Source organism: Hetaerina americana, unplaced genomic scaffold, assembly GCF_022747635.1.
Source record: "Hetaerina americana unplaced genomic scaffold, ioHetAmer1.1.p SCAF_6, whole genome shotgun sequence".
Classification (NCBI taxonomy): Eukaryota; Metazoa; Arthropoda; class Insecta; order Odonata; family Calopterygidae; genus Hetaerina; species Hetaerina americana.
In genome coordinates this window covers 39,110,513-39,123,255 of record NW_027287205.1, presented here as the reverse complement: position 1 = coordinate 39,123,255, position 12,743 = coordinate 39,110,513, and the positions used below count along the sequence as shown (strand labels likewise).

Genomic DNA, 12,743 nt, shown 5'->3' with positions numbered 1-12,743 from the left:
GGCACACATTTAAACATCCCATGGACATCAACAGGGCAATGGAAGGTCAACAATATAGCTTCACAGTCATCATTGCTACTGCCAATCTTACATTAATGCATTGCATTTAGTGTGGTCGTATTTAAAATTACAATATCTGTTAGTATCACTGTAATGGCAACATGATCATATTCTTTGATATAAACACTCACTTCTCTGATATGAACACTCATTTCCATTGTCAATTTCATCATGTCAGACACATGACTGAATAAGCAACTCAAATTCCCAGCATAAGTAATCTTCAGTACATCTCAGATAGGCTCACTTTGTACATGAACTGCGGCTGTCAGTGGAGATGAAAATGAAGCAGAGTGAAAAACTTTTCTATTTTTCCAGCTGTTACTTAGCTCCAAGCGGCATGCTAGAAACACAATGATTCCAAAAGAGTTCATTCCTTAATTGCCTAGTATTTGTTTCAATATTAGATGTATATTGCTGGAGTATTGACTTTTCTTAGTGGCACTTAAGGTGAAGCCCCGATGCAATGGCTGAAGAACATTTGTGCTTATTGGAAAAAGATCCATTCCACCAAATATTTTTTCTAAAATTTTTCTTTCCAGAACTTTACTTCACCGATACAGTAGTTCACTATTTAGATATTTTTCCCCTAGAGCAATGCTAATTTTTAAATGCTAAAGTCTATTCCAGGAGGCAGTGATGAAACATGCCAGTTTCATCAGCATTAAGAATGTCTTTGCTCAAAAATCTTTGAGTAATTTAGATAAATTTGAAATAAACCCTCCCAAAGGTCACATAATGGGAAATATTTCCTAACTCCCCAGAGAAAAAAACTCAAATAAAACTCCATTTCTCACCATGAGCTAACCAGAATCAGTCTTAAAATCAATTTAAATGCCAAAGTGCCTGTCTTCAGCATTAACACAGGACCAGAACGTGGATCAATCTGAGGTCTTGCCTGATTGAAGAGTTTAATAGTGCTGCATTGAAATCTTCATATTTTAGTCTATGAAATCTTCATTTTTTGGCATATGAAGGCATTTCCATTCTGGTTCAGGCTTGGTTTTGTCAAACACGGTTGTTAATTTTGCATGATTGTTTTATGAATGTAGACAAAGTTGAATTTGATTTTCCAAATTCTTTTTATCGAACCATATTAAAAGAACTTTCAATATACCTATGGCACAATGAGTTGAATCTATGTAGATCCTTTTATGAATAATTTTTCTACATTTCCTTTACCTTTAGAATTAATTATATATGCATAATCTATATTTATAAACTTATTAAAACTTATAGGTTTAATTTTTCTGCCAAAATGTGCATATATTATTTCCAGATTATGTGAGGAAGCTTAATTATTTAGAAATAAAATTAAATAAATAGTAAATAAACCTTCTGTGAAGGTAAATTTGTTGTAAAATGTTTCATCAAATCATGATTATTGTTTTTCAGAGAAATGCAACCAATCTTTGGAGCCTCCTTGACTGTGCACATGGATGTTGATGGGTGTCATGGAACTTATAATGAAGTGCGCTTCCTTGAGCATGTGCAATGTAAAATTTCACTGCGGTTTTTCCCTCGAGGAAATCTTCGAGTAGCCCTCACTTCTCCAATGGGGACCACATCCACGCTTCTCTTTGAGAGACCGAGGGATGTAATTAGTTCAAACTTTGATGATTGGCCATTTTTGAGTGTCCATTTCTGGGGAGAGCGTGCTGATGGAAGATGGACATTGCAGATTCTAAATGGTGGGAGTAGGCATGTAAACCAACCAGGTAGGCATGGTTTATTTTTAATGTGACTACCTTAAGTTTTATTACACTCACTACTTCACTGCCCAACATTTGGGTAATGCATAAACGTCCAGTCAGGCTTAGCAGATCTTTTATAATTTTTGCTATGCTGGAAAGTGTACTTCCATTGCATCAGTGTACACCATTTGGATAAAAAAAATAAATATTGCCTAGGCCATGGGCAGTGTCTCTCAGATATAAGTTTTATCATTTTGATCTATTGCATAACTATCAAAATGTGTGACAAAGCCCGTTAGCTGGGCAATATTGACTGGCCTGATGGAACAGAATCAGCCATTGCAAAATTTTATCAAATTCATTGTGTTTTTTATCTCCTATTTTGACTCCATTTAGTGAATTTCAGTTGAACTATGATTGAAAAAAATAGCTTTAGTCGATGGAATTGGACAATTATGATATTCCCTGCTTAAGAATATGAAGTTAAGAATGGTAAAATACCTATTATGCCATCACATTAATACATCAGATTTCTTTTCATTGTTTCAGTTGTTTTGTTTCCCTAGTGTGTATAGTGAACACTCAGAAGCAACAAATAGCATTGCAATAAAGTGATTCAAATGATAAAACACCAAAGTAGTCGTATATATTTTTGTTATCCAGGGCCAAAACTTGCTAAAAGTATATGAATTCAAATTGACATTGCTCATTTTCCTTTGCTATCACATCATTATTTTCCTGTTCTACTTCTAATCCAGCTGTCTTCTTGTACTTGTCAGCATTGCATTTAAATTTACAATTAAGCTTTTTCTACATTTACTTCTACCTTATGAAAATTGTGCGTGTGATTTCCTCTGAGAACTAAATGTTAATTATTATAGAGCAAAGAAAGCTCAAATAGAATCAAAACAAATTTCATGAAGCTCTTTGTCACAGATATCATTTTAGATTGATCACAGTTATATGGGCAGTAACATCTCATGAGTAAGAATAAGCATTTATTTTACATCCTCTTAGTAGAAAATGCAAGCGTAGACATTCCATGCTTTGCAATCTTGTGACCATAGGTCACTCATAATGCATTATCTTCCTCAATTGTCAAGCTAATGTTGCATCATTCTCTGTTTCTAGCAAAAAAGTCAGTCAATCTGCTTGTTTCATTGATCCATTTTTTTGGAATTTTTTTCACTGCAGGCATTTTGAAGAAGTGGCAGCTCATCTTCTATGGAACTGCCACAGACCCTATCCGCCTTAGGTCTGGTGCTGCAGGTGGAAGACCAGGGAATCATGCTGGTTCCTTGGTTGCCTACCCAACTGCGCCATCGGCACCCATCGCTCAAGGATCAAGCGTAATATTTGGTGGTACTCCTACAGCATCTTTTGCTGGAACCTATCACAATTATCAAAATGTGTACAGTGTATCAGGGAGCGAGAAGGTTGAGGTTTCAGCCTCTCCAGCAAAAGAAAACTCATTGGAAGTTGGTGCTGTGGAAGGCAGCGTTCAGGATGGCAAGCACATATTGTACGACTGTGATCCTCAGTGTGATTCTCAAGGTTGTTATGGAAAAGGACCCGCACAGTGTGTTACCTGCAAATACTATAAGCTAGATGGGTAAGTCTGTGTAATTTCTATTTTCATAAATATGAGTGGTGATGAAATATTCCATTATTTATGCATCTCATGGAATCAAATTTATGAGCATAGAAAGTGTATTTGAATCTCTAAATAGTTAGCTTTAAGGCTTAGCAATTTATAGCGCATTGAGTTTCAGCAACAATAATTTTGAATTTTTTTAAATGATTTAAGCAGACTTTTTATTATTTAAAATATTTTAAGTGGAAACATAGTGTCTACCTGGAGGTATCAATCATGCTCGGTCCGGTTCATTAAGTCAGGGCTTGTAAGAGGCTGCATGTCAGCTAGGGAATTGGTTTGAGCCGCTCGAGAAAGTTTAAAATGTCATAAGTGGTGGTGGAGGGATGCATGCTGCCACCTGGGCTAAGTTTATTGGACCGATGTGATAAATTTTACCATCCCACCCAAATTTAAAATATTAGGTGACCTAGTTCATGTAATTATTTCTTTAATGAGGGAGGAACTTATTTTTTAATCAAAAGGTTATTCGGTTGTTTCAAACTATGCATTTCCAAATATTTCACATTTCTATTTGTTGGCATTTATACCTCAGTATTATTCCTCACAAACCTCTACACCAGTGCCTACATAGCCGGGATTTTTTAATGGACAATGCATAATAATAATAATCAGTACATTGGTTAGCCAATCTGGTTCAAAGGGCAGTGTTAATTTTGTCCATATACTACATTGATCAAAAAGTTCCCGGAATAACCACCGTGTGGCGCTCCCATCGTTCCGATTTGAGTTCTGTTTTTTTTGTTAAATTGGTACATCTGTTGTTGATATTCCCTTTAAATCTTAGTGTCATAACTTGACATTTGCAAAAGTTACGTAGCCAAGAGTACATCTATCTCTGTGTGTGTTGGCGATTTTTTACAATTTCAGAAATGGATTTAAATTTGCAACAACGAACTTGTATTAAATTTTGCGTAAAAAACCGATTTAGTGGCGCACGGACGTTGGAAATGTTGGAAAAGTGTTTCGGCAACGATTCTCTATAAAAAAACGGTCGTTTACCAGTGGCACGAGCGGTTCAGAAGTGGTCGTGAGTCAATCGGAGATGATGAACGCAGTGGCAGACCATCGACATCGAAAGTCGGTGAAAAAATTGATAAAGTAAAAGAAATGTTGGTCAATAACCGCAAATCAACCATCAGAGAAATAGCGGAGGACTTGAACATTGCCTATGGATCCGCCCAAGACATTGTGGTTAATGATTTGGGTTTCCGTCGTGTAGCAGCAAAGTTGGCGCCAAAAGACCTCAATTTCATGCAAAAAAGAGACCGTGTTGACGTCGCAAAAGACATGATTTGCGAGGCTGAATCCGATCCCACATTCATCAAAAGGATCATTACTGGAGACGAGACGTGGGTTTATGAGTACGACACGCAATCCAGACATCAGGCAAGTGAATGGCGTTCACCAAATGAGCCGAGACCAAAAAAACCACGTCGTTTTCAGTCAAAAAAGAAGGCAATGCTGACGGTTTTCATGGATTACAACGGTGTAGTGCATCATGAATTTTTGCCAGAAGGCCAGACAGTAAACAAAGAGTATTATTTGGGCGTTATGAGACGTTTGCGTGAAGCAATTCGCCGAAAGAGACCAGAAATGTGGGCAGAAAACTCGTGGATTTTGCACCATGATAACGCACCGTCGCACAGTGCTATCATTATTCGTAATTTTTTGACGAAAAATGCAACAAATACCATCCAACAGCCACCGAATTCACCTGATTTGGCTCCCTGTGACTTCTTTCTGTTCAATCGAGTTAAAAAACCATTACGGGGAACGCGTTTTAGCAGCCGAGAGGAAGTAATGGAAAAATCGCAGGAAGCACTGATGGACATACCGAAAACCGAATATAAAAAATGTTTCGAGGATTGGATCAAGCGCTGGCATAAGTGTGTTGCAGTCGATGGGGATTACTTTGAAGGGGACAATATAGATTTAGATGAATAAACTTGTATTTTTAATTTTCTGAATAAATTCCGGGAAATTTTTGATCAAGGTAGTATCTTTCTATTTCTTATGTATTCAGTTTGAATTCTCATTATTCACTAGGGTTAAAAAAAATACTTATGTTTACCCAATATATTTTTCATTTTTGGATTTGGTCACATTTTCACTTGGGTGTCAACTGTTTTGCATCCAATTACATGTGTAATCACTGTTCTCCGACTGCCGAGATGTTATTGCTCATCGAAGGAATATTCAATTCAATTCAATTTATTCATTCACCATAAGCATAGAATTATGCATGGCTTTGGTAGTTTCATTGAGATAAATAACTACAAATTTATTTTAAGCTTGCAAAAGAAAGAAATGCAAAGGTAATTTTTGAGGAATAATAATGATACTTGCTGGGTATAATTTTGCTCTGGATGTATTGGTGGCCTTTTTGGTCTTAAGTGAAACCATAGTTAAGTGACCAAAGCATTATGACCAAATTTTTCTATGTGAAAATTTTAGATTGAGTTAAGAAAAAGGTAAATATTTTATATGATAGAAAATTATAATTTGTTAAAAAGTATAGGAACACAGTTGTTCTTCAAATGAGCATCCTTTGACCAAACGAGAATTCCATGTTTGACCAAATATAAAACATAGCACCCAGAGGAAAAGTAGCAAAGATTCACATAGGCATGGTTTTAGTAGCAAAAACTATCTTACGCCAATCAGAAAATGTTTACTTCAATTTGTTGATGAATGATGGCTATCATTTAAACTATTGTAGTAAATATGTTGTTTTAAACAGTATGAAATAGTTGAACTTAAAATTGTTTGTATCATGGCTTTTTAGAATCAATTTGTTTTTAAATATCTGACCTTTTTAATTGTGTATTTGTTATAGAAAATATCTGTATTTTTATTTAACAGAACTTGTGTGAGTAAATGTCCACCTCGAAGCTTCCCAAAAGCACAGTTCTGCTGGCCGTGTCATGAATCTTGTGAGACATGTGCAGGTGCTGGTCAGGACAGCTGCCTTGTATGTGCCCCTGCTCACCTTAGAGTGACTGACCTCTCTGTATGCCTACAGCAATGTCCAGAAGGTTATCTTGAAGGTTGGTAATTCAAATCCTTGGACACTTCATGTTACTAGACATGACAGAGCTTAAAGTGTTACCATTCACAGACCTGGAATTTAAGTGTATTAATCTGTCAAATGAAAATGTCAGTTAATTTCTTGTTTTGAATCATGTTTTTTTAAAACATTTAAGGATATTAAAATGGTGTGATCAAAGCTAAGCAATTTTTTATCATGTTTTTATTATTATCAATTTATTATGGTATTAAATAATTAGCTAAGCTTCACTTATTAGCATTTCACCATTATGCACATTTGGAAAATAATCTTCAAGCAGATGTCCCAGCATTAAATTTGAGCACCTAGGAAAACATGAAAGTAAATATACATACCTGAAGATTTCATTTTAAGTGAAAATTATCTATCTTTTTTCTGTCTATGAAATAATTTTACATTCACCATTTCAATTTTCATGTTACATGTAGAGATTCACCATCTAAAATTCATTTGACTTCTTTGAAGGAAAGGTCTCCCAATCAATTGCAAAACCCTGTAAAATTCAAGTTTTTCATGACCAACCACCCCAATTTTATTGATTAAATTCACCAGTAAATATGGCTGCAGGCAATGCTTTATCGTGGTATTTCCATTGGTATTACTGAAGCAAGTTCATTCAATCTAACATTCTATGTTTCTATTCCAGATACAGAGAAAAGTGTTTGCATCCCGTGTGAATCAAACTGTGGTAGCTGTCAAGACAAACCAGATCACTGCACAAGCTGTGATCACCATTTAGTTCTGTATAATAACAAATGCTACCCAGCCTGTCCAACATATACATATGAAACTGGTGATTACAAGTAAGTTTGTTGGAATTAGGTTATCATTTCCACTGTAGCCCCACAAATTTCTGATTGGTTATTTAGTGCTCTCAGATATGTGTTCAATACAAATTATCACTTGCCACACTTAGTCAAGTTCATGAAATGAAATACTCATACAGATGTACAGACAGCTACTAAATGTTAAAAGTTGCCATTGTGAAGTAAGTCAGTCTAGTCAAGGTAAAAGAAAGTGATTGAAGATATCATACAGGTTGCGGCAACATAACTTTCTTTTTGAAAGGGGTTTTGCTTTTGAAAAAAGGAAGTTATGTTGCCACACCCTATAGTTCAAGATAAAATAGCATTGTGCTGAATAGCATATTCTCTGGATGATCCAAAACCCAAAATTTTGTTTTATGTGACATTTTTTTGCACATTATAATTGGGTATGAGATGACTGCAGTTGTCTTGGTTCCTATTTTATAGACTATTCTTCAATTACAACTAAACATTGTTGGAAGAAAGTAAAAGGTATTTTCTTTAAGCAAAATTATATATTATATTTCCCTTGTAATAAAAATATAATGTAATATAATAAAAACTGCCTAATGTTAAACCTACCAATTTTCTAAAGAATGGAAATGTCTTCTACTGTATAAATGTAAAGGAAACTAAGAACCAGCCCTGAAATGCACTTTATGATTGCACCACATGAGTCCATGAAATAAGAAATTCTTCTGAAATATGCCAAATGTTCTTTTCTGTACTTCTGGAACAGCTGTGCTCCCTGTCACTCCTCCTGTGAAACTTGCAATGGCTCTAGTGAGACACAGTGTGTATCTTGCCGCCCGGGTCGCTTTGCCCTCTCTGGAACTTGTCTAAACACCTGCCCTGAAGGGTATTATGCTGACAAGAAGAGGAGGGAGTGCTTGGAGTGCCGTCATGGTTGTACCACATGTGATGGACCCACATGTCTTACATGCACCACAGGATGGATTCTGGACAGTAGACGTGGAAGATGTATGCCACCTGGAAGCAATCAGTGTGACTCAGGTCCGTTCAAATTCAATGGATATAGCATCTTCTTTGAATATTAAATTTTGAGCCAGAACTTTGATTCATATACCAAGACCAAAAATTTTAGTATAGAATAAAACCTCCTTAATATTCTTATACTTTTACTGGTTAACTGAACAATGTGAGAATTCTATCAATCCTACCCACTTAAAAAAATAAGTTGCTTCATAAATCCCATACGAGAATTTACAAACAGAGAGTATGCAACAAAGTTGACTCTTGAATTTGCATAATTTATTGCTTTTTATAATTTATATGGTTAGTTCCTTCAACTTTCAAATCATGCCTGAAATAAAGTCACCAGGATAACAGATTTGCTAATAATATGAAAATAATTAATTTTTTACAGCGGAATACCATGATGGAGGTGGAGGATGCCGACCTTGTCACTCCACGTGTGAAAGCTGCTGGGGGCCCACTGAAGATTCATGTCTTGCCTGCCCCTCTCCTCTCTTCCTTCACCAGGGGCAGTGTCTTTCCACATGCCCAGAGAAGGGAGTGTTTCCAGAGAGAGGAACATGTACACCATGCCCTCACACTTGTGTTTCTTGCTCTTCCCTCCACAACTGTACCCAGTGTGTTGAAGGCCTCCATTTGCAAAGTGGTGAATGCAGATCCACTTGTGCTGATGGGTAAATATAATAGTTTCCTGCCTGAACATGATTTCATATTGTTCATTTCATTTAACTCCTTGTTGCTCTGTGAAATTTTCCAGCCCATTTTCTAGTAAATTTTGTGAACTATTATTTTTCTTCTCTGTATAATGAGGATGTTACCCCGCTGGCCCCGGTGGTGGCGGGGTAACGTCCTCGCCTACCAACCCAGAGGTCACGAGTTCGATTCCCGCCTAGGTGGATTTTCCTCCATCTAGGGCTTGGTTGTATGTGATTGTCTTCAATGTAATGTCTGTAATGTAAGGGTTAGGTGGAAGAAGGGACTATAGGTCTCAACCTTGCCCAATTAAGTCGATAAATAAATAAATAAATGAAATAAATATAAACTCTTTCATGTTCCACTGGAATGAAATTCGTTTTAAAATATGTGATGATGATATTTTAACCAATTTCTCCTTTGCCTCTCTAGGTATTACAGTGATCGTGGTGTCTGTGCCAAGTGCTACTTGAGCTGCATGACATGCAGTGGACCTAGAAGGGACCAGTGTGTGGCGTGCCCAGAGGGTTGGCAACTAGCGGCTGGAGAATGCCATCCAGAATGTCCAGAGGGGTATTACAAAGGAGAGTATGGCTGTCAGAAGTGTCACCATTACTGCAGAACTTGCAAAGGTAAATACTATGTCAGTTCATAACCCCATCAAATTTGTTACTTAAATGTTGAGTGATATTTACCTTTTGGGAATCTATTTCTTTCCTATGAAGTAGTGATGATACTATTAGAAGAGAAGATAAGAACTGTCAGTGACTAGCTGAACATTTAGATGTTTTAACTTGTGATAATGATTTCTTCATTCAAGAATAGCTATTACATTTTATTTTCCAATAAAGAAATTTTTAATGACATCCACCCAATAATTATGAGTTATTCAACACAGCTGATGTTTCAATTCATCCTAAATAACGTTTTCTATTCTGTTAATTATGTTACTCTTCAAGTGTTAACTATATTACATATTTCAAAAATGATTTGAATAATGAAATATGACACAATTCTGTTCTTGCTGTACCTACATGAGTAATATCATAATTATTTATGGAGGTTTGAAATGACCCCTTACAACCATTACACAAGGTCAAGTCACTTGCTCTGAAGAAGTTCTCCAGTCCTTCGCATTTGTATAGCCTTGTTAGAGAAAGGAGGAATATAATACTGAGAGGTCCCAATGCCTCTATAAAAAGGCACTTATCAAGGTAAATATTATATGAACGTACCTACGGTCTTGAAGCAATGAAAACGGGATAGCCAACACCATAAACTTGATTGGCACAAGTTTGAAAAGGGCATGGGGGAATAAAACAAAGTTACAAGTAAGGGGTGGGACAGGGAACACACACTAAGTCACTTGGGTGTGTTTAAGAAACAGTGGCCCGCATATACCTGAATGACACACCAAAAAGTCAAAATAAATAATAAACATTAAAGCAAACGTACAGCCTCTTGATCACTAGGGTGTGTTAATACCTCATGGCCACACATTTCTTGCATTGAGAAATCTGATCGCAGCCCTGGGCCTAACTTTACAAGTGCTGGCATTTTCAATTTTCTTAAGCATTGATAAGCACACACAGAAACAATGACAACATTATGAAACTTCGCATACAGTGAGCAAACACACAACTGAAAGCATTTGAAATTGAGTGGTGGCCACTTGAATCGTAAGTAATGCATATGGCACAAATGGGTAATACTTTTGGGAAAACCCTCTTGCCTACTTAAAATTGCTCTTATGTATTTCAGTATTCATTTTCATTAGCATTGAGTTTGCAAAGATAATGATTAACAAGCCAAGTAGTGACTAAAGCTAAAATTAAATTCTAACTCAACAGTGTCACGAGGATGATACACATTCCCTCATTTTCCCTCCTTTGTTTCAGGTGAAGGACCCTCCAATTGTAGTTCGTGTCCTCCATACATGGTGCTTGAGAAGGGGCTCTGCAAAGAGTGTTTTGCATGGCAGTATTATGACAACCGAAGGAAATCATGCCGAGCATGCCATATTAGCTGCAGAACTTGTTCAGGTCCAGGGCCAGTTTCTTGTAAATCTTGCGCTTTACCCTTGAGATTTGACAGAATTGACAACCAATGTGTGCCATGCTGTACTCCAGAGATGAACCCTCCAGACTGCTGTCATTGTGATCAAGGAACAGGTAAGGAATATGACAATGACTTATATTATTCTAAAAAGTAGGTTTTTAGTAGCACATGCTGGCTTCCATTGTTGTACAATATCTTCATATTCCTATTGAATCAAAAGGTGCTGACACCAGTCCTAATATTTATGATGTCAAATGAAGTGAAACTTCTAATTAAAAGTAGTGGTTTAGGCTTCGTTTAATAATGTCTTGTTAAATTTAATCATTTGTTAATGTGGAAGTTTATTTAATGTGTAGATTACGGACTAGTCTGTTTCAATAAACAATTACAACTTCTCATTAGTGAATGCAAGCATTTTTATAGTGGGAACACTGTCTTAAGGTTATTGATTAAATTAAAAGTCAGTTTTGAACTTAACTATTTGATCATAAAACCTGGCCTTACTTTCATTCATATTTCAGTAATGTAATAGTTTAAGCCTCGTAAAAATTATTATTTTGTACATTGTGATTTGTTTAAAGACTGAATACTTTGAAATCAGAGTTTGTACCTATAATTTGAGCTTGGGGACTGTAAGTACTTTACTGAGGTGTTGATAATATATATTATGAGAATTTAAAGTCAGGAGAGGAGTCCTATTCAATATTTCAGTTTATACATGATATCATAATAAATACGTACATCAAACTTAAAAAGTCCCATGTATAAAGTGAAATGGTTTTGCAGTTGTCGATGGTACCACCTGTGGAATTTTTTAATAAATATTTCAAGATTCCGTTTTCAATTTATTTTTGTAATTTGAATTATTGTGAGATTATGATATCAGAGACCTACATTCAAAATTAATTTCTTCTACAAAAATGCAGGAGTTTATGATGTAACATTTTATCTGATTTACCACTGCTGTCCAAATTAAATGTAGACTTACCATACTTAATTGCCTGATAGGTTAACTTTACCTGTGTTCTGAATATTAATACTTAAATATTATCCAAAGAAGTAATGAGTTTACCCGGAAATTCCATCAGCCATGGATGCTATGAGTTTTCAGTTTGTAAAGCATTCAGTATCATTAACTAATACTGAAGAATTACGTACTTTTATTGGTAACCTATTTTAGAGCAATAGGTTTGGGACTGTCCCTAAAACTTTTGCAGAGCCTTCATTACAAATTCATCCCTTTTACCTGTTATGCCACTTTGAAAATCTTTTTCCTAGGATGAATTGCTTTTTTTCAGTTCCTGATAATTTCTACGCTTCTTCATGCTGTCTAAAATTCCGGTCAAGGCGAATGATTTTTACACTCTGAAATGGTTGCTTATTGTATTCTTCATTTTTCCTGATTAGCTAGAATTTCTTAGTCAATTAAATCTTCATCATCTATTTACTTCATAATACATCCTCCACCCACGTTTGTTATCTTCTTTGAGCTCCCATACTGGTCTTGACTCCACAGCCATTATTTCCTGAAGGAATTTGACTATTTTTGAAGAAATTAAATGCTTCTTTCATGATGCTTTCTTTAATCTTTGATAATCAGGGAGGTTAGAAAAGAGGAACCATGAAGTAAATATTTTTGACTTTAATAAAATTCACAATAAATATTAGTTAGATATCTGAAATTAATTTTGAATAACTGCTGTCTCCAGAGG

General features: G+C 35.8%; 1 protein-coding gene across 2 annotated transcripts in view; it reads left to right on the top strand.

Moving 5' to 3' along the window:
- The window catches only part of Fur2 (furin-like protease 2), a 662,008-nt gene that overhangs the window by 646,746 nt on the left and 2,519 nt on the right, over positions 1-12,743 (top strand). For both annotated transcript variants that reach the window (XM_071593475.1, XM_071593474.1), the window contains exons 9-16: positions 1,456-1,778; positions 2,949-3,366; positions 6,274-6,458; positions 7,125-7,281; positions 8,024-8,298; positions 8,672-8,954; positions 9,406-9,605; positions 10,872-11,144. In XM_071593475.1, coding sequence (XP_071449576.1) covers positions 1,456-1,778; positions 2,949-3,366; positions 6,274-6,458; positions 7,125-7,281; positions 8,024-8,298; positions 8,672-8,954; positions 9,406-9,605; positions 10,872-11,144 — 2,114 coding nt within the window. The remainder of the gene's footprint in view (positions 1-1,455; positions 1,779-2,948; positions 3,367-6,273; positions 6,459-7,124; positions 7,282-8,023; positions 8,299-8,671; positions 8,955-9,405; positions 9,606-10,871; positions 11,145-12,743) is intronic.